The sequence below is a fragment of the Cetorhinus maximus genome, chromosome 12, assembly GCF_964194155.1.
Source record: "Cetorhinus maximus chromosome 12, sCetMax3.hap1.1, whole genome shotgun sequence".
In the NCBI taxonomy this organism is placed as follows: Eukaryota; Metazoa; Chordata; class Chondrichthyes; order Lamniformes; family Cetorhinidae; genus Cetorhinus; species Cetorhinus maximus.
In genome coordinates, this window is record NC_135890.1 from 47,027,264 (window position 1) to 47,049,909 (window position 22,646).

A 22,646-nucleotide genomic window follows, 5' to 3' on the forward strand; every position below is an offset into this window, starting at 1 on the left:
CAGCATTATTGGAGCTGTGTGGTGTGAATGTCACCTACATCTGATAATACCACAGTCTGTACTGGATGAATGCAATGGAGCTAGTCTCAGCAATGGTCCCATGAAACTAATATTGATTGTTGTAAGAACCCATCTGGTTCATTAATGTGCTTTAGGGAAGGAAATCTGCCCTCCAACTTAGTCTGGCCTACATGTGACACCAGACCCACAGCAATGTGGTTGAGTCTGAAATGCCCGACGAAATGGCCTGGGAAGCCAATAAGTTGTATCAAACTGCTATCAAGTCAAAAAGGAATTAATCCATTCCAAAAATGGACCACCCGGCACCGATGTAGGCACCAGAAGCAGAAATGGCAAACCCAGCCCTGTCGATCCTGCAAAGTTCTTCTTACTAATACCTGGGGTCTCGTGCCAAATGTGGGAGAGTTGCCTCACAGACTAGCCAAGCAACAGCCTGGCATAGTTATACTCACTTACAATGACCCAGACACCATCATCACCATCCTTGGGTGTGTCCTATTCCAAAGGCAGGACAGACCCAGCAGAGGTGGCAGCACAGTGGTATACAGTCATGAGGGAGTTGCCCTGGGAGTTCTCACATCATCCCCGGATCTCATGAAGTCTCATGGCATCAGGTCAAACATGGGCAAGGAAACCTCCTGCTGATTATCACGTACTGCCCTCCCTCAGCTGATGAATCAGTGCTCCCCCATGTTGAACATCACTTGGAAGAAGCACTGAGGGTGGCAAGGGCGCAGAATGTACTCTGGGTGGGGGGCTTCAATGTCCATCGCCAAGAGTGGCCCGGCAGCACCACTTCTGACGGAACTGGCTGAGTCCTGGCAAATCTACAATACAGGACTACTTGCGTGCCAATCAGCATAAGCAGCAAGCAATGGATAGGGCTAAGTGATTCCACAATCAACGGATCAGATCTAAGTCTGCAGTCCTGTCACATCCAGTTGTGACTGGTGGTGGACAACTAAAGAGCTCACTGAAATAGGAAGCTCCACAAATGTCCCCATCCTCAATGATGGAGGAGCACAGCACATCAGTGCAAAGGATAAGGCTGAAGCATTCGCAACAATCTTTAGTCAGAAGTGCCGAGTGGATGATCCATCAGAGATCCCCAGCATCACAGATGCCAGTCTTCAGCCAATTTGATTCACTCCACGTGATATCAAGAAATGGCTAAGGTACTGAATACTGCAAAGGCTATGGGCACTGACAATATTCTGGCAATAGTACTGAAGGTTTGTGCTCCAGAACCTGCCACGCCCCTAGCCAAGCTGTTCCAGTACAGCTACAACACTGGCATCTACCCGGCAATGCAGTAAATTGCCCAGGTATGTCCTGTACACAAAAATCAGGACAAACCCAACCCGGCCAATTACCGCACCATCAGTCTACTCTCAACCATCAGCGTAGTGATGGAAGGGGTCATCAACAGTGCCATCAAGCGGCACTTGCTTAGCAATAACCTGCTCACTGACACTCAGTTTGAATTCCACCAGGGTCAATCAGCTTCTGACCTTATTACAGCCATGGTTTAAACATGAACAAAAGAGCTGAACTCCAGAGGTGAGGTGAGAGTGACTGCCCTTGACATCATGGCAGCATTTGACAGAGTGTGGCATCAAGGAGCCCTAGCAAAACTAGAGTCAATGGGAATCGAGTTGAAAACTTTCCACTGGTTGGAATCATGCCTAGCTCAAAGGAAGATTGTTGTGGTTGTTGGAGGTCAATCATCTCAGCTCCAGGACATCACTGCAGGAGTTCCTCAGGGTAGTGTCCTAGACCCATCCATCTTCAGCTGCTGATGATTGCACAATATTCAGCACCATTCACAACAACTCCTATGCTGAAGCATGTGATGTACAAATGCAGCAAGACCTGGACAATATCCAGACTTGGGCTGACAAGTGGCATGTAACGTTCGACCCACACAAGTGCCAGGTAATGACCACCTCCAACAAAAGAGAAGCTAACCATCGCCTCATGACATTCAATGGCATTACCATCATTGAATCCCCCAATGTCAACATCCTGGGGGTTACCATTGACCAGAAACTGAACTGGACTAGCCATGTAAATACTGTGGCTACAAGAGAGGGTCAGAGACTAGGAATGCTGTGGTGAATAACTCACCTCCTGACTTCCCAAAGCCTGTCCACCATCTACAAGGCACAAGTCAGGAGTGTGATGGAATACTCTCCACTTGCCTGAATGAATGCAGCTCCCACAACACTCAAAAGGCTTGACACCATCCAGGACAAAGCTGCCCACTTGATTGACGCCCCTTCCACAAACATTCACTCCCTCCACACCGATGCACAATGGTCGCAGTGTGTACCATCTACAAGATGCACTGCAGAAACTCACCAAGATTCCTTAGACGGCACCTTCCAAACCCACGGCCACTACCATCTAGAAGGACAAGGGCAGCAGACACATGGAAGTTCCCTTCTAAGTCACTCACCGTCCTGACTTGGAAATATATAGCCTTTCCTTCACTGTCGCTGAGTCAAAATGCTGGAACTCCCTCCCTAACAGCACTGTGCATGTACACACACCCAAGGACTGTGGCGGTTCAAGAAGGCAGTTCACCACCACCTTCTCAAGGGTCATTAGGGATGGGCAATAAATGCTGGCCTAGCAAGCGAAGCCCACATCCCATAAATGAATAATAATGAAAAAAGCTCTGCAGTCCTGCCACATCCTATCATGAATCATGGTGGGCAATTAAACAACTAACTGGGAGAGGAGGCCCCCCAAATATCCCCAACATCAATGATGGGGGAATCCAGCACATCAGTGCAAAGGACAAGGCTGAAGCATTTACTTTCACCTTTAGCCAGAAGTGCCAGATGGATGATTCATATCAGCCTCCTCCTGAGGTCTCCAGCATCACTGATGCTAGTCTTCAGCTAATTTGATTCAATCCACGTGACAAAAATATCATGGACACAAGACAAAGCAAGCATTAATGGTAGTGGTGAAGACTAAAGAAGGTGCTGTTGGTGCTGACAGAGGCATATAGGTGAGAAAGCAGAATGTGTTAATGGCAGAACAAGGGTCAGCACTCTGTGAAAGAACAGATGACCCTGTGGGTGGAGGGGGCAGGGGGAAAGGGCGGTGGTTGGGGAAAAAGGATAGAAGGGGATAAAAAAAGGAATTTAAAAAAGGGATAAAAATGAATAAAAATAAAGGTAAATATAAAAATAAGTAAATGAAAAATAAAATGTAAAAATACTTTTTTAAAAAGGGGGTAAAGATGGAGAAGAGCGTTCATGGTCTGAAGTCATTGAACTCAATGTTAAGGCCAGAAGGCTGTAAAGTGCCTAGTCGGAAGATGAGGTGCTGTTCCTCCAGTTTGCGTTGAGCTTCACTGGAACATTGCAGCAGGCCAAGGACAGACATGTGGGTATGAGAGCAGGGTGGTGTGTTGAAATTGCAAGTGACAGGAAGGTCTGGGTCATGCTTGCGGACAGACTGATGGTGTTCCGCAAAGCGGTCACCCAGTCTGTGTTTGGTCTCTCCAATGTAGAGGAGACCGCATTGGGAGCAGCGAATGCAGTAGACTAAATTGAAGGAGGTGCAAGTGAAATGCTGCATCACTTGAAAGGAGTGTTTGGGCCCTTGGATGGTGAAGAGAGGGGAAGTAAAGGGGCAGGTGTTGCATCTTCTGCGATTGCATGGGAAGGTGCCATGGGAGGGGGTTGAGGTGTTGGGGATGATGGAGGAGTGGGCCAGGGTGTCAGGAAGGAATGGTCTCTACCATTCTGACAGGGGGGTGAGAGGAAGTTGTGTTTGGTGGTCGTATAAAGTTGAAATTGGTGGAAATGGTGGAGGATGATTCTTTGAATGTGGAGGCTGGTGGGGGGAAAGTGAGGACAAGGGGGACCCTATCATAGTTCTAGGATTGAGGGGAAAGATTGAGGACAGAGGCGTGGGAGATGGGTTGGACCTGGTTAGGGCCCTGTCAACCACAGTGGAGAGGAAACCTCGGTTAAGGAAGAAGGAAGACATGTCAGAATTGCCGTTTTGGAAAGTGGCATCATCAGAACAGATGCGACAGAGGTGATGAAACTGAGAGAATGGGATGGAGTCCTTACAAGAAGCAGGGTGTGAGGAGCTGTAACTGAGGTAGCTGTGGGAGTCGGTGGGCTTGTAATGAATATTGGTAGACATGGAGACAGAGAGGTCAAGGAAGGGAAGGGAAGGGCCAGAGACGGACCATGTGAAGGTGATTGAGGGGCAGAAATTGGAAGCAAAATTGATAAATTTTTCCAGGTCCAGATGAGAGCATGAAGCAGCACCAGTACAGTCATCGGTGTACTGAGAAAAGAGTTGTGGGAGGGGCCCTGAGTCACATGCGGGGGCCCATAGTCACATCTTTTATTTGAATGTTGTGAGACAAGTTAAAGGAGAAATTGTTCAGTGAGAGAACAAGTTCAGCCTGAGGGAGGAGAGTGGTGGTGGATGGGGATTGTTCAGGCCTTTGTTCAAGATAGAAGCGGAGAGCCCTTAGGCCATCCTGGTGGGGGATAGAGGGATTGGATGTCCATGATGAAGAGGAGGCAATTAGGGTAGGGAACTGGAAATTGTTGATATGTCGTAGTGCATCAGAGGAATCACGGATGTAGGTGGGAAGAGATTGGACAAAATGAGAGAGAATGGAGGAAAGATAGGAAGAACTGAGTTCTGTGGGGCAGGAACAGGCTGAAACGATGATCAAGAGGAAGCTGACGGGCGATAAGTGGCCGGATTGGATTTGTCCTGCTTTTGCTTGTTCCAGTAGATCTACCCGGTGGAAAATTGCCCAGCTATGTCCTGTCCTCAAAAAGCAGGACAAATCCAACCCAGCCAATTATCACCCTTCAGCCTCCTCTTGACCATCAGCAAAGCGATGGAAGGTCATTGACAGTGTTATCAAGCAACACTTACTCACCTGCTCACTTACGCTTAGTTTGGATTCTGCCAGGGACACTCAGCTCCTGAACACATTACAGCCTTGGTCCAAACATGGACAAAAGAGCTGAACTGAAGAGGGGTGGTTAGAGTGACTGCCCTTGACATGAAGGCAGCATTTGACTAAGTGTGGCATCAAGGTGCCCTGGAAAAATTGAAGCCAATGAGAATCAGGGAGTTCTCCACTGGTTGGAGTCATACCAGGCACAAAGGAAGATCATTGCAATTGTTGGAGTCCAATCACCTCAGTCCCAGGGCATCGCTGCAGGAGTTCCTCACATCAGTGTCCTCGACCCAGCCATCTTCATCAATGACCTTTCTTCTATCATAAGGTCGGAAATTGAGATATTCGCTGATGTTTGCACAATGTTCAGTACCATTCGTAACTCCTCAGATACTGAAGCAGTCCATGTGCCAATATGTAGTAAGACCAGGACAACATTTAGGGGTGGGCTGATAATTGACAAGTAAGATTTGCACCGCACAAGTGCCAAGCAATGACCATCTCCAACAAGAAAAAATCTATGATATTCAATGGTATTAACATTGCTAGATTACTCATCATCAACATCCTGGGAGTTACCATTGACCAGAAACTGAACTGGACTAGCAATATAAATACTGTGGCTTCAAGAGCTGTGGCTGGGCATTCTGAGGCAAGTAACTCACCTCCTGATTCCCAAAGCCTGTCCAGCATCTACAAGGCACAAGTTAGGAGTGTAATGGAATACTCCCCAATTGCCTGGATGAGTGCAGCTCCAAAAACACTCAAGAAGCTTGACACCTTCCAGGACAAAGCAGCCCACTTGATTAGCAATCATCCATCACCTTAAATCTTCACTCCCTCCACCATCGATGCACAGTAGCAGCAGTGTGTACCATCTACAAGATGCAGTGCAGCAATTCACCGAGGCTCCTTTGACAGCATCTTCCAAACTGGCAATATCTACCACCTAGAAGTACAAGGGCAGCAGACACATGGGAACACCACCTTCATGTTCCCCTCCAAGCTGCACACCATCCTGACCTGAATCTATGTCACTGCTCCTTCACTGTCACTGAGTCAAAATCCTGGAACTCCCTCCCCAGCAGAACTGTGGCTATATCTACACCATGTAGACCTCAGTGGTTCCAGAAGGCAGCTTATCACCACCTTGTCAAGGGCAATTAGGGATGAGCAAGAAGTGCTGGCCTTGCCTTCGACACCCGCATGAAAAAATTTAAAAATTTAGCACCAATGCTCATATATTTAGGGAGGATGGTTACCAGCTGAGGTTTTTTTGACATAAAGGCAAATCTTTACACAACCTTGACATACACCACAGAGCCTTGACACACTCAAACCATCTCATCCATTTTTGCCTTAGCTCCTTTATCTTTATGTCAATTCTTGCTAAAACAGTCTGCATCTTTCAGGACTGATTCTATTTGGAAGGTAAAATGATGGCATCATGTCACAGCACCAGAAGTAGAGAAATAGCCTAATGGACAACAATAATATTTAAAACCTCAATGTTGTAAGTGAATTTCCGGAGCTTTTACAGTAGCTAACTGCTGGATATCTTTATATTGATGCTCAGTTTCCAGTGGAGACCTAAGAATTTCAAACATTGCTTTTCCCTTTTTGAGTGACCCACAGCTCTCCAGTTCCTGATGGAAGGATAATTAAAAAGTTGAGCTGTACCTTCAATTTCTGCTCTTAAAACATTGAATCCTAGGCATGATGAAGAGATGCAGAGCTTATCTCCTTCAGGTTATAACATGCTGTCAGCAATTGAATCATATGCTTCTGTTACAATCACACACAATGATGAAGTGCTGATGGTGCTGACTAATTTTGCGCTAATCCATCCTATCTCTCTTTGTTTCCAAAATGATCTGCCCCTTAGCTACACTACTGCTGTGTTTCAGCTTCGCAATTTCTGAATCTTCCATCACTCACCAGATTTGTGTTTTAACCTCCAATTAAGCAGCATTTTAAACCTGTGGTACAATTTGCTCAGAACCTGATCCTTTCAAAGTGCATTTTAATTTCAACTCCATTGAATTCTTCACAGATATTGCTCTACTTAACAAATTGTGCCATTAACTTCCAACGTGCCATATTTACCTGAAAGATGATAACAAATGTCACACGTGCAGCCAGAACAGCCCAGTACTGCTTGGAGTAATCGTAGGCATGATCAGACCACGGCGGTTCCCTGTAATCCTTATACCTATGGTCGTGTGGTGGGGATTGGAGGTGGAAGGAGGCCATAGGAAGTAAAGAAATGACAGATAGTTCAGTTGAGCTTGCTAAGTAGCAAACAAGAAAACTTCCCAAATCATATCAGCTTTCAGAAAAATGCTTCTTAAAATAACAACAAATGTGTGGCTGTTTGGTGGAATCAGACTCTACAGCTGTAAGTGATTGAGTCACAGAGCGAAAACCACAAATGCTCAGTAAGATCATTTAAAGTACCACACGTGGTCTTATTTCCAACTGTGCAAGCTAATGATTCTCTAAGCCCAGCTTGTTTTAAATCACTTTGTGTTTTGGTAAAGGAGCTGTCATTACCATTTGGATCATGGTTGCAACCAGATCATTGGGTCAAAGAAAAATTCCAAAGGCCAGTTGCATCTAAAATATTGCACAAGAAGCATTTCTTTTGCCAGCTAAGTCAGGATCCCAGCTTTCTGCACCAATCAAGAAAAACAGGAATATTACTTGAACTTCACAGGCTAAACAGCCTTTATTACAGATAGATGACAGTAATCAAGCAGCAGCAATAGCTGAAAATATAATTACCTGCAGACTTTAATATTGCTGAAATGTGATGATTGTGGATGTGTACCCTGTAGAAGTTCACTGATATTGAAGTATGACAAGGTATGATTCACAAACCCATGCATACTTCCATCATCACTGTACATGTATTGATAAACAAGGCGTGGGATGAAGTCTGACGTAATGGCGATTACAAATGCCTGGGTGACACACAAAGGAGATGTATTAACATTGGAAATGAAGAGACTTGAAATAAATTCTACTGCTAAAATACATTGGGCTAATGTTTCTGCTAAATGATGGACAGAAGATGGCCATGCAAACATATGAAGTGATTGTTCACTAATGTCATAAGAAGCTCCAGGATGTAAATATCACCAGGGCCAGGACTTTTACCTTGTTGGGCGGGTGGAGCGGGCGGGCCTGGGAGCGGTCGCGAAGCTGGCTGCCGCCTGCCATCGGGCCCCGACATCGATTTCACGCTGACTGGCCTATGAATGGCCAGCCAACATGAAACGTGCGCTGCAGCGCTCAGTGCTGCTGGGGTGGGGGCGGGAAGAGGGCGAGCACAGAAGTTCACGCATGTGCGCAAGTGCACACAATGAAAGCTCCCTGAGGCCCAGAGCTGCCTAGGGAGCTGAAGATTTATAAGCTGAATAATAAAAAACTTAGCAATGTTAAAAACACGTCCCCTCATGTGACTCTATCATATAAGCAGGGACATGTTATGAATGAAATTTTAAAAATTTTATTTAATTTTTAATTGCTGTTGGAAACCTCATCCCGTCTGTGGATGAGGTTTCCTAAAAAATCCAAAGGCTGCTTGGCCTTTCTGCCTGCCTGCCAACCATAACATTGGGCGGGCAGTGAAAAATTTCATTTAATTATTACTTTACTGGCCTTAATGGGCCTGTTAATTGTCAGTGGGCGCACTGCCGACTCCCGCACACCGACCGAAACATCGCACGACGCGTGATAATGTCGGGACACTTGCCCGACATCATCGCGCGCCATTTTACGCTCGAGCGGGTCGGGAGCATGCCCGCTTGCTCAGCACTAATTTCTGCCCCAGTAGCCAGAGCTTCTCCATTATTAGTTATTGGATGTAAAAGTCTACACAATGCAAAAATCATTTCAAATTGAACCTTGCGCTGCAGATACAAGTCACAACAATTAGTTACAAAACATAAATTTCAACAGTACATGTTTAATGTTTTAGAACTTTTGGAATTTTATCCCTTGAAGGACAAACTCTTCCTCTAATTGTTAACAGGGCTTCTGGCTTCCTGCAAAACTGGTTCAACGGTCCAAAATTATGATTTGGGAATGCTGTGGACCTTGAAAAGTCTGATGCAGAGCCTGATTGTCTGAAAAACCTGGGATTCATGCCATCCTTCTACTTCAAACAAGGTCTTCTCCTGGCTTGGAATATCAGTGCCATGATCTAATGGGAAAAGGCGCAACTTACAAATTGACCCATGTGCTTGACTTCAAAGCACAACTATCTGTGAAAGGAACCAAATGTACTTCACTGCTCAAGAAGGAAATTTATCACGAGCCCTGCCAAGTTGTTGATATTACATTCGCAACTGAAAACTTCTCGTAGCATGACTTAAGTCAACAAAACATAGAATTGTCTCAGCACTTCAGGAACAAAATGTGAGGCAAAATTTGTCACTACTTCAGATTAGTAAAGCCCACTCCTGAATTTCAGTGGGCATTTTTGGTGTTTGATAACCTAACATAAAGAAAAACCAGGGAGGAGTAATGCAGGAAGTTGATGAACTTACAGTAGGTTAATTTTAATGGAACTTAACCCGAAAGAAAATTGAAGAAAATGTCCCATTTGAAATATGGCTGCAATAAAAAGCTGAAGTCTTTAAACGTATAAAGTTAAAGCTGTTTAATAGGTGATCACTAAAAGCAAAAAAAAAAAATCATTTTCCAGTTGCAGATGGAAAAACGGAGTAATTAATCTGATTTTCTTCTCCAAATTGTCAAAAAATGAATAAATCCTTGGGCTGAATTTAGTGGAACCTACTGGAGCGGGCACGTGTACCAGTGTCTGATTCCTGGCATTGGGAAAACTGACACTAATTTAGTGGGATGATAAGAAGGGGCTGACACGGGAATCTTGCTTGCCAGTAGCAGGATGCCAATTAGGCTCATCAACGAGCAACTTAAATCCAATTATCCCTGAGCCCACCAGGATTTAATGGTGGTTTGTGGATTTAACGGGGCACACACAGGTTTCCCATGGCTCCCAAAAGCCGCCCAGGAAACCCTGCCAGGTTTGCTTTTGGCTTTGACAAGCACTCGGTGCCTGATCAAGGGATCTGGTATCGAGAAAAGGGGCATCACTGAAAACCATGCCCCTACCCTTGCATCTGACTCCTTCCCTCAGTGGTGACCCCTGCCCTTTCCACACTTATCTATCTCCAGGAATCCAGCTCTGGTCCCTGACAAAGGCTTCAGAACATTACTGGCAGCAGCAGCCACCTCCCCCAGTGGCACTGCCAGCAATGGGGAATTGCCGGCTTCTGATTCGCCAGCAGCTCTCTAGGGACGGTATTTCCCCTCTATGGCGGCCTTAATCATGTGGGAGGCCCCGTGCTGGCTGGTCAAGTGCCTGATTGCACTTAAATTGCAACAGGCCCTTGGTCAGAAGCGACGTGGAGATTCCACCTGGTTCTCCAACCAGGTGGGAGGGGGGACTCCCATTGCAGGAAATAAATTCTACCCTTTGTGTCTCTTCAGTTATGGCTAAACCCTGAACATTATAAAGATACTGTACATTTAGAGGAAGTAACGGAAAGCTTATTGACTTACATTGATGATTACTGAGAATTTCCCCATCCCACTGAGAATGTTGTACCAAATTCCTAATGGACAAAGAAAACACACTTATGATGCAGGACATTTGATGCAGATCAATTTCAAGTGCATCAGTCTGAATGAATTGCAGGTGGATACTTTCAGGTTGCTGACATACCTATGTCTTTTGCACGCACTGCATCTGGTCGCCTGAGTTCAGCAACAAATTTTCTTGCATCCAGTCGTATCTCGATGATGTTGTTCAGAAGAGCAAACAAGGGAGCCAAGGGAAAGGATGCAACAAAAAGTGTCACAAAGCCAAACTGCACAACTGGGGAAAATAGCATTTATTAGAACGTGCAGACAGGAACACAGTCACAGTTCTCCATTTAATTCAAGTATCTATGTATGTAGTTAGTTTGTGAGTGATTAGACAGGGAATAATAGGTACCTGAGGATGAATACTACAATTTAATTAAAGGCATCAGACCACATGATAAACCATAAAACCAAACCTTAAATGATTTATTACTGTCATCAGGCCCTGTGATGGAATCTGATGGGTTTACTCCACAATCTCACTCTCTGAGTAGGGAGCCACAACTTGTAAGGATGACAAGTGAGAGAACTGTAGCTACAATGCAGTAACTTTTAGCTCCTCCCCTTGCTCTCTTCAAACCAGCTTTCCCATTGAGAGTGTAGGATGGGGCCATATGAAAAAGATGTGTCCGTCGGAAAGACAGTTTGTTCGTTAAAGCCTGTCCCTCAGGACTAGACACTTCTTACCCCCATCTTAGCAGCTGTGTAATTTCCTGAGCAGGTCAAAAAGCAGGAAAAATAAACAAAGGCAATAAAGTTTAAAAAGAACCTTTGAAACTTTCTCTCCAGCCCCCTCAGGTGATTGGAACCACTCCAGGGATCAGTGCAGTGTTAACCATTAAAGGTCCTAAATAAATGCAAGCTATTGTTAATGAGTCGAGTGTATACATTATTTTTCATGGTCTGAAACTAATGGGATGATTTTTATCAGTTTTTGAGTCAATTATTTTATTGCTAACTATAGTTCTCCATGCAGACAGTGACTAAACTCTGAGTCACCTACATTAATAGACAAGTGATTGTCATATGATTGTTACAAGCTTGTCCGATACATAACCACAAATAATTGATGATTATTTAAATTGACAGTACACACTCTAAGATGCAAATATAATTTGGAAGCTCTAATCACATCATAATCCACAGAACCCCTGAAAAAAATCTCCAGTCTGTCAATACTGATATGTAGCAATGTTCCTAAAGGATTAAAGCACGCAATTCCTGAAGGTGTGATGAAAGTGATTCAAGTATTATTACAGCATGTTGGAATATCTAATTATGGTGGAACAGAATAGTGTTCAAATCAAATGCCCAGCTGAGTTCCTGACCTTGGCTGCACTCCTGTGCTGAGCTACAGAGCACAGTCATGTGTATCTTCTTGGGAGGAGGAGGAGGAAGGGGAGGAACAGCTGTCACTGGAACTTTGCCCCCTGGCAGCTGGTACAAAGTGATAATGATGGAGCCCAGAAGCCAGGGGCTGGATTTGGCCATCCTGACACTGGGCAAACACGCATCAGTGGCCAGAAATGGAGGTGGTGAAACATAAATTTAAACTTCCTAGCCGATTCTCAGCAGCCACAATTTTAACTGGCTTGGGAAATGGGCACGCATGGCATGTTGCGACCTGGCGTACGCTCAAAGTGATGTTTGATTCAGCCTTTTGAATGTCTGCCTCAATTTTGAATTTCCCCGAGTTTGAAATCTTCAGCGAGGCAGGTGGCTTCCTGAAACCTGTGCGACACACATCAGGTCAGTCAGTTCGTGAACCTCAGAGGAAGTCTTTGGGAAATCCAGAGCGTTTTGACAGCTAAGTTTAAAAGGTATTACCACTTTCATATTTCATAATTAGATACTGTATGATAAGTTAAGTATGTTCATTATGCTGTGCTTGAGCGTTGACTTAAAATCCAGACACCTGTTGACTCTTTGAAAAAAACTGAACAGATGCCTGACTTCTTTGAATAAAAGTTAATCTTTTAAACCTTAAAAAAGCTTTGTCAACTTCAAAGGCACTATTGTACAGAGCTCTGGAGGGTTTGTTTATACAGCTGTGCAATAGAATCTCATTATGAATGCTTGCTTGAGTTCCAAACCCCACTAATAGATTTAAGCTCAGCATTGGTTGTATAAACAGCTGGGAAGGGGGCTGTGATCTTTGTTTAACTGACAATTATATAAGAAGTCAAAGTGTTTTGAAGAGATTTTTGAATGATTGTTTGCCTATTTTGATAGATTATGAGCACTTAAGGGGAGTGGACTTTTTCAAATGGAGTTTGAATAGATGATTGTTTATTTCATTAGCATTTCAAAGACTTCCCAGTGTTATTATAGAGCTCTTGAGTTCTATCCATTAGGAAACTGGGTGAGTCTATATAGAGGATGCACAACGGGCATGGAGGGGGAATGGTAGATAAGAGTGAGTATGGAAGGGGCATGGAGGTGGCTTGGAAAGTATGGAGGGGCATGGGGTGTTGGGTGGGTAGATGAGGGGATAAGGATGAGGGCTAAGGGGCCAAATAGTTATCCCCAGAACTGCGTCACTGTCCCAGTGAACGAAGTGGGCCTTCTAACATGCCAGCCTCAGCATCTGCCTGCCTCCATTTCTACCTTGGGCATGTTCCAGCAGCAGCTTTGACTCCAGCCCACCCCTGACTGCCGGGAGGAATATAATATGTGCATACGGGTTCTTCAGAATTCAGGAACACAACTCCAGGAAATGGCCAAAACTTGCTATTCCTGAGTCATGAAAATCCGGCCTCAAATTCACTTGCTTGCCTTAAAATTAAACACAGGTAGATAAATTGCAAGAGAACTAATGTTCCCATTATTTTAGCCTTTTATTATGGGAATGTTTTAGAAAATGAAGCATGATCTAATTTGATGTTCCAATGTAATATATTTCAATCTCATAAATGTGTGCCTCATTGTTTCTTTGGGGGTAATTTTGATCTTGTGTGTGAATGTGTAATGAATGACAATGAGTAAACACCTCCTGCAATTTTTATTTCCATTGTAGCCAATAGAATAATACTGGGGAGAGATGTGAATCAGCCTGTCCATTTTCTATGGCACATTTTACACTCACACAAAATCGAAATGACCCCATTTTGTACCTTAAATCAGATTCACTTTCAAAAAGCTGTTTTTTCTTCCCTAAATTAATTCAAATTGATTTGCAAAAAATCATTTGGCCACATTTCCTGATCACAACTCTCAATCTTTTTTTTTAAAGACATTCAACACTTTAAACTTTCATTTCCTCCACCACCGCTGCCCAGGGGAAGCAGCGTATACCATCTACAAGATGCACTGCAGCAACTCGCCAAGGTTCCTTCGACACCCCCAAACCTATGACCTCTACCACCAAGCAGGACAAGAACAGCACCACGTGCAAGTTTCCCTCCAAGTCACACACCATCCGGCAATATAGCTCGTCCCTTCACTCTCATTGGATAAAAACCTTGAACTCCCTTCCTAATAGCATTGTGGATATACCTACACCACATGGACTGCAGCGGTTCGAGAAGGCAGCTTGCTACCACCTTCTCAACAGCAATTAGGAATGAAAAATAAATGCTGGCCTAGCCAGTGATGCTCACATCCCCAGAACAGAGAAAAAAATATCATCTTGTTCAATAAGCATTCTTACCACATCTCTGACTTAAAATATATTATTTCAAGCTATCTATTTAAAAGTTAACAAGGAAGATAATATTGTATCAACATACTCATCTCCATGTATTCAGGTGTCAGGCCAGTAAAAGGCTCCAAATTATAGTCTAACTCCCATTGTTGCGGTTGTTTAGTAGCACCAGAATTAATAGATTCTTTGGGTTCAGCCCTTTCATCTTTCAACTTCCTGAACAACTTCTTCATTCTCCTGTAAAATTAACCCAATTTAATCACATCATAGCCAGGACATGATAGGAAAACTTGCTAGTTGACAAGATCATGTTGAAAATAAGCATCTGAAGTGGCGCAAATGTCAACTGAAATCTGAGACTTTCTATTGATGATCAAAACAGTTTTAAGTGCCGATGGAATAAGGGAGCACTCTATAATGAAAACCATTTCAGTCAGCAATAAAAAATCCCAATACCAAACAGAGAAATTTATTTCACCTCTTAGAGATTACAGCAATAATGCAAACACTCTCCCAATTATTGAGTGCTGGTTGTTGTGATGGTTCTTCAATCTTCTTGTCACTTCTTATTAAATAGTTTATTATTATAGGGCTGGATTTTGCCCTCAATGGCAAGGGAATGGCACTTGACATTCATTTTGTGTACAACTGCCCAGAGGTTTCTTGGGTTCATCAGTGGAGATTTCCACTAATCCAAAGCCTGTTTCAGTCGAGCTCCCCCTGTATGGGTCCTGTCACATCAGTGAACGGGGCAAGCAATAGTGAACCTCTTCAACCTATTAGACTGAAGTATCCACACCGAGAAATGCAAGCTCCAAGCCAGTAAGTAAAAAAGAAGAAATGTAAATTCCATTTAAATTGTGTAAAGGAAACAAAATAAAGATTGAGATTAAGGGAGAGACATAAATAAGACAAACAGCAAAAAGCAAAATCGTTTTTTTTACTAAGAGCTACAACATTAACTTTCTTCTGAGTGAATGGGACTCTATGCTTATAAAATTAACTTTTCAGGGCCAGAGAGATTGTTCAACAGTAATTATAACTTAAATCATCATTAAAAAATCACTTATCTAAATGTACATTTTTTTGATTGTTTTTAGTGTGAAATGAGAAAGTACCTCAGGTTTACACCATTACAGTGATTTCACATCCAAGCCTATCGGTGAGGACAATGCACCCTGTGGAGGAGCAAGGTAACTCTGGCAGCAACTTCTGGATTTCTGCATTTAACTATTTAGTTGTGGACACCAGGGGCAGCATTTTCCTGCTGGTGAGCAGGGGGGCGGGGCCCACTCACCGACACGTAAAATGATGTTTGGTGACATCGGGCGGGCGTCATTTAGATTTTCAGTTCGGCGGGTGCGCCTGTTAAAGGCCTATTAAGGCCTGTTAAAAACTAATTAAAACAATTAAATGAGCTGTCCATCCAACCTTAAGGTTGGCGGGCAGGCGAAGAGCCCAGGCGGCCTTCGCATATTTCATGGAACCTCATCCATGGGCGGGATGAGGTTTCGTGAAGTGTTTAAAAAATCAGTAAATTTTTTTCCAAAATTTCATTAACATGTCCCAGCTCATGTGACACTGTCACATGAGGGGACATGTTTCAAAAGTTTAAAAATCCTATATTTAAAAGTTTGACACTGAAACAAATCTCCCTGATCTATCTCTGTGCCTCAGGGAGATCTCTGCGTTCTTTCGTACATGTGCGCGTGAAAGAGCACAGGGAACCACTCAGAGAACCCTCCCCACCCCAGCCCGCACAGGGAGTGCTCAGCGCTTCCGGACGCGTGTCACAATAGTCAGGCCATAATTGGCTCACCCACGTAAAATGGTGGCACAGACCCGATTGGGGGCGCTGATCGGGTTTGCGCCCGCCCCCGAACAACCCCCCTGATGGGGGGAAATTTCTGGCCCAGAAATTGCTATCAGATTGACCCAGTAATAATGGACAGCATTGACTGCCTCACCATTATTATTACAGCAAAATCTAGGCCATTATTTTGCTAATATCCCAATTTTCCTTCATAGTTAAGACCCCAAAATGTTTTTTGAATTGACAGTAATTCCATACCTTTTCTCCTTCACCTTCCCCTCTTGCACTTATACTGTTCTGGCCAAATAAAAGCTGACAGCAGTAATTTTCAACAAAATGGAAAACTGGGCATGGTGTTGTAATGGATGGCCAACTTAATATCCCCCATTTTACACCCTTGCCCAAATTTGGTATTACCCCCAAAGATAATCATGTAAATATGAACAGGCTTCAAATTCGTCCAAAATATTTCACACAAACCCAGGCATTGGGAAATATTGGCACTGAATTAATTACTGGTTGTCTGTGTATATGGTATCATGCCAAGAAAGAGCCTCTGTGCCTCTGGATTAATTAGATATAAAAGGCACTTAGGTGAGTAGTGTGTATTTTACCAAGAATGAGATGTTATTAGCTTGTGGAGCTAGTTAGAACATGCAGAGTGTATTGAGTAAGAAACATTGCGAATCCATGAGATTCCACAGCTGGAATCCTATGGAGTCATTTTGACTTTGTGTGATTGGGTAACAAGAACAATAGTGAGTTGGCAGCTTGTTTTCCATCTCTTCCAATTTTTATTTCAACTGATTTCAACAGTACTGAAAATGAGCAGGCTGCTGATTCGCTATTGCCCATTTTACGCTATCACTCAATGTCAAAATTACCCCCAACGTATGTTGTTCCTGTAATAAGTGTGAATAAAAATACAGGAGTCACAAACAGTATGTGAAATGTTTTTCTTCTTCCTATGTGAGCTGTTGCTCTTGCTGCTCTCTATCAACCTTATCCATGTCAAATTTCATTTGGTCCCTATTCCTCAAAGCACTGATTTCAGTATATTTGTCCTTGTCTACAAGTGCCTCCTTAATTCTGCAACCTTCTTAACCCCCATGTTCCTCTGTGTGCCCTCCTCTCTTTCAATTTTGATCTCCCTTGCATCCTATCTTTCCAATACTCTACCTGCAGTCAAAGAGCTTTCAGCCATCTGAACCTGTGCTTAGGAACATCCTATCTAATAGAAAACCCTACCTGAACCCCTCACCTTCTCCACTTCTGCAACAGATCCCTTAGAATCTCCCTCATTGAACTTTCCTTCAATTATGATTTAACCCTTTTCCCTCGATGCTCAGCATTTGATTGTTTTCAACCCTAAGGAATGTTATGAGATTCATCCCATTTGTTAGTTTGCCATTTCTTTTCTTGCTAATTTGCTCTGCTCTACTCCATAACCCAATACATTGAGTCCTTGTTAGAATATAACCCATGAGGTCCCTCCAATACTTTCCCAGTTTGCTAATATTTGTTGTCACGCTGACCATGACTACTGGCAGGATATTCAACTGCATTGTGCATTGTTTATGAGTCCAGTCCTCTCTTTACCCAATATCCATATAAAACACTTCCCACATGATTCACAGAGTAGCAATCAGGAGTAGAACCTTAGACAAATTTCTCCCCCTAACCTGGGGGACAGAAGGAGACTATTTAGGCTATTGTGTCTTTGCTGGCTCTTTGAAAGAGTAGCTGTGCTTAGTCCCACATCCCCATTTTTTTTCCATATCGCTGAATTAGTCAGAGTACTTTCCACAAACTACAGTCAAAAATTGTACAAACACAGGTAACAGTGTCCATTTCCAACATCTCATATCTGTATTCTGGCCATAAATGTTGAGTGAAAACTGTGTACCATCCATAGATGGAACCATTTTCCTAAATTACTTGGGGTGGGATTTAATGGTCACAGCAGTGGGCCCGTGCATCGGCCACAGAACTGGTGGCAACCCTGCTGTGGCCATTTGTGGGAACCCCATTGAGATTAAGTCCCAATAAGGCAGCCCACTGGCTGCCGTCAGGATTCCCGGCTCCAAAGAGGGCAATTTCCTGCAAGGCTTCCAGTGCGGGGTGGATATCCCGCTTCCAGGAGCTGCTGGTCAATCAGACACTAGCAGTATCTCCACTGGGAGCAGCGACCACTGCTGATACTGCAGTGGGGCCTACTAGAACGATTGTTGCTGGGGCCCTTAGAGAAATGTGAGTGGGCGTGAGTGCCAGGGCCAGTCAGGGAAGTCCCAGTGATGTGGGGGAGGGGATTGTTGCCAAGGACAGGCGGTGGTTTCCTGAGGGTCTCTCCCTTTTCGCTGATGGGATCTTTGTTCAGCTCAGGATGCCCAAGGAAGAAGAACCTCCTCCATCAGACACAGGCATATCAGCCAGGATTTACCTGGTGGTTTTCCCACATGGCATGACTCCTGTCCAAACGAGGCCCTTAAGAGGCCTCAATTGGCCTCCAGATGGGAAGGGTGTCCTTGAATCGTCCTGCCCTAGACTTAATTGGGGGGAATGGGTGGGTTGTAGAGATGTGAAGGCAACAAAGTCTCCACCCTGCATCTTTCCACCCCATTATATGGTCCACCCCCTATATCCCAGCCCACCTCCAAGTGGAAGTAAATTCTAGCCATGGTGTGTGTAAAAAATAAACTGACCACATGGAATAGAGCTGTGGTATTTATGGTGACTTGCCCATTCATTGAGACTGTTTGCAGTGGGGAAGCCAGTTATGGTTAATGCTGAACTCTGATGAATCAAATCTAATCTGTGGAAATCAGCATTGCTTATTCAGCATTGAATGACTCAAGATAATTAGGTAAACTGATGGAGAAACATTTAGTCACAATAAGGCATTTTAATGAGGCAATTAACTTATTCATTTATGCGTTTTCAAATACTGGCTGTATAGAGTCATCTAAAGTGTGCTGAAAACCATCCTCTAGTATCGTCCTAGTTGAAATTGGTTAATGCAGCAGATATTAAAGACCAAACAAAAGGCTGTCCTGTACAATTCAACTGGATAAGCTCACCAAGGTATTACATAGGCTGCTTGGTGATGTATAAGGTGCATGACGTGGCAATTAATGGAAGTTGCAGGATGTCAGGGAAACACATTCTGATAGACCTCTTTAGTCAGAAAGCACTTGAAAGACAAACAGAAACAGTTACAATACTTACGGAATTCCGATTTCAAAGAGATTGTTTTGAATGAGCTGTTTCCCAAGCATGATAATGCTCAGCTGGATACAGAGCTCCATCAGGCAACCTCCAGGAGCACACTGAAATGAAGAGGAAGTGAAAATGACTTTAAAAAGAATAGGTCTAGTACAATATTTAAATCATTAAATATGAAAGTATGTTAAATTCAGCAGAATTACTCAATGCCGCATTGACATTGTACAGTTGGTTCTGATTGTTCATCCTACCTCTTCCATACGATAGTCCTTAAAAACGTAAACATATCTCCCAGGTCGGCCAACAAACCTGCCAAAAAAATGGACCATTCATGTATCTTGATTTATTTTAATATACTATAGGAGTTCTGAGAATTGTAGATGCTTTGAGCAAATCAGTTGGGAGGATGGCCAGATGGAAAGGTTTCCTCTCCTTAGTCCAATAATGTGCCTTCACTTTGAGATCAGACCAACTCCAACTTGACATTTCCTCTTCCCACACAACCACTCCTCAGTAAGACTGACAACTTAGAAAGAATATAAAGCTTCTTGTAATTCATTCTCAAAGTGAAAAATATTACCCTGAGGAGTAGATCTTCATTTTGGCCCGAAGTGCAAAACGGGCATGGTATGTTGCCTGCCCGGTGCCAGGGTGAGGGACATCTCTGACCGGCTTGAAAGGATATTGGAGAGGGAGGGGGAGGATCCAGCTGTTGTGGTCCACGTCGGGACAAATAACATAGGTAAGACTAGGAAAGAGGATCTGTTTGGCGATTATCAGGAACTAGGAACTAAATTAAAGAACAGGTCCTCAAGGGTTATAATCTCCGGATTACTACCCGAGCCACGTGCAAATTGGCATAGGGACACGAGAATAAGGGAAGTAAACACGTGGTTAAAGGAGTGGTGCGGGAAAGAGGGGTTCCATTTCGTGGGGCACTGGCATCAGTATTGGAACAGGAGGGATCTGTACCGTTGGGACTGTCTCCACCTGAACCGATCTAGGACCAATGTTCTAGCGAAAAGGGTAACTAGGGTGGTCAACAGGACTTTAAACTAGAAAGTGGGGGTGGGAGGAAAAGGTAAAACTCCAAGTATAACTAATGGGAAACAAAGCAGCAGGTTAGTGTGTGGGGGGTGGATTCAACTTCATGGAAAATTATGAAAAAACTGAAAAAGAAAGGAGAGCCCAGGAGAGGCTACTAAAGTCTCCAGAACAAAAAATAGGACAGAGTGTTTGGAAAGGGCTAGGAATCTAACTTCAAGCACATCAGATAAAGGGACGGCAATGAGAAAGGGGACGGGAAATACAGGACTGAAGGTGTTGTATCTGAATGCACGCAGTATACGAAATAAGGTAAATGAGCTTGTGGCGCAGATTGAAATTGGCAGGTATGATGTGGTGGGCATTACAGAGACATGTCTGCAAGGGGGTCAGGACTGGGAGATAAATATCCAAGGATATACATCCTATCGAAAAGATAGGCAGGTTGGCAGAGGGGGTGGGGTTGCTTTGTTAGTAAGAAATGAAATTAAATCGATAGCAAGAAATGATGTAGGGTCAGATGATGTAGAATCTGTGTGGGTAGAGTTGAGGAACCGCAGAGGTAAAAAAAAAGTAATGGGAGTTATGTACAGGCCTCCGAACAGCAGTCAGTATGTGGGGCACAAGATACACCAGGAGATAGAAAAGGTGTGTAAGAAAGGCAAGGTTACAGTGATCATGGGGGATTTCAATATGCAAGTAGACTGGGAAAATCAGGTTGGTAGTGGATCCTAAAAAAAGGAATTTGTGGAATGTCTATGAGATGACTTTTTGGAGCAGCTTGTGGTGGAGCCCACTAGGGAACAGGCAATTCTAGATTTAGTAATCTGTAATGAGGCAGATTTGATATGGGAGCTTAAGTGAAGGAACCCTTAGGAGGAAGTGACCATAATATGATAGAATTTACCCTGCAATTTGAGAGGAAAAAGCTGGAATCAGATGTAACGGTATTACAGTTGAATAAAGGCAACTACAGAGGCATGAGGGAGGAACTGGCCAGAATTGACTGGGAGATGAGCCTAGCAGGAAAGACAGTGGAACAGCAATGGCAGGAGTTTCTGGGAGTAATTTGGGAAACACAGCAAAAACTCATCCCTAGGAAGAAGAAGCATACTAAAGGGAGGACGAGGCAACCATGGCTGACAAGGGAAGTCAGGGACAGCATAAAAGCTAAAGAGAAAGCATACAATACGGCAAAGAGCAATGGGAAACCAGGGGATTGGGAAGCCTACAAAGACCAACAGAGGACAACTAAAAAAATAAGGAGGATGAAGATTAAATATGAGGGTAAACTAGCCAGTAATATAAAAGAAGATTGCAAGAGTTTTTTTAGATATATAAAGGGTAAGAGAGAGGCAAAAGTGGACATTGGGCCGCTGGAAAATGACGCTGGAGAAGTAGTAGTGGGGAACAAAGAAATGGCGGAGGAACTGAATAGGTACTTTGCGTCAGTCTTCACAGTGGAAGACATGAGTGACATCCCCAAAGTTCAAGAGAGTCGGGGGGCAGAGGTGAGTATGGTGGCCATTACCAAGGAGAAGGTGCTAGGAAAACTGAAAGATCTGAAGGTGGATAAATCACCTGGACCAGATGGATTACACCCCATAGTTCTGAAGGAAATAGCTGAAGAGGTGGTGGAGGCGTTAGTGGCGATCTTTCAGGAATCACTGGAGTCAGGGAGGGTCCTAGAGGACTGGAAAATCGCTAATGTAACCCCCCTGTTTAAGAAGGGAGTGAGGCAAAAGACAGGAAATTACAGGCCAATTGGCCTGACCTCGGTTTTTGGTAAGATTTTAGAGTCCATTATTAAGGATGAGATTTCAGAATACTTGGAAGTGCATGGTAAAATCGGACAAAGTCAGCTTGGTTTCATCAAGGGGAGGTCATGCCTGACGAATCTGTTAGAATTCTTCGAGGAGGTAACGAGTAGGTTAGACAAAGGAGAGCCAATGGATGTTATCTACTTGGACTTCCAGAAGGCCTTTGACAAGGTGCCGCCCAGGAGGCTGCTCAGTAAGATAACAGCCCATGGTGTTAGAGGCAAGGTACTAGCATGGATAGAAGATTGGCTGTCTGGCAGGAGGCAGAGAATGGGGATAAGGGGGTCCTTCTCAGGATGGCGGCCGGTGATTAGTGGAATTCCGCAGGGGTCAGTGTTGGGACCACAACTTTTCACTTTATACATTAATGATCTAGTTGAAGGAACTGAGGGCATCCTGGCTAAGTTTGCAGATGATACAAAGATAGGTGGAGGGACAGGTAGTATTGAGGAG

General features: G+C 43.9%; 1 protein-coding gene across 3 annotated transcripts in view; it reads right to left on the reverse strand.

Annotated features, from left to right (window-relative positions):
• LOC144687415 (anoctamin-1-like) overlaps positions 1 to 22,646 on the reverse strand; it is a 173,355-nt gene that overhangs the window by 17,153 nt on the left and 133,556 nt on the right. For all 3 annotated transcript variants that reach the window (XM_078553538.1, XM_078553535.1, XM_078553537.1), the window contains 7 exons: positions 19,581 to 19,638; positions 19,333 to 19,433; positions 14,380 to 14,531; positions 10,731 to 10,883; positions 10,568 to 10,620; positions 7,760 to 7,938; positions 7,082 to 7,187 (listed from right to left, as the gene is read on the reverse strand). In XM_078553538.1, coding sequence (XP_078409664.1) covers positions 7,082 to 7,187; positions 7,760 to 7,938; positions 10,568 to 10,620; positions 10,731 to 10,883; positions 14,380 to 14,531; positions 19,333 to 19,433; positions 19,581 to 19,638 — 802 coding nt within the window. The remainder of the gene's footprint in view (positions 1 to 7,081; positions 7,188 to 7,759; positions 7,939 to 10,567; positions 10,621 to 10,730; positions 10,884 to 14,379; positions 14,532 to 19,332; positions 19,434 to 19,580; positions 19,639 to 22,646) is intronic.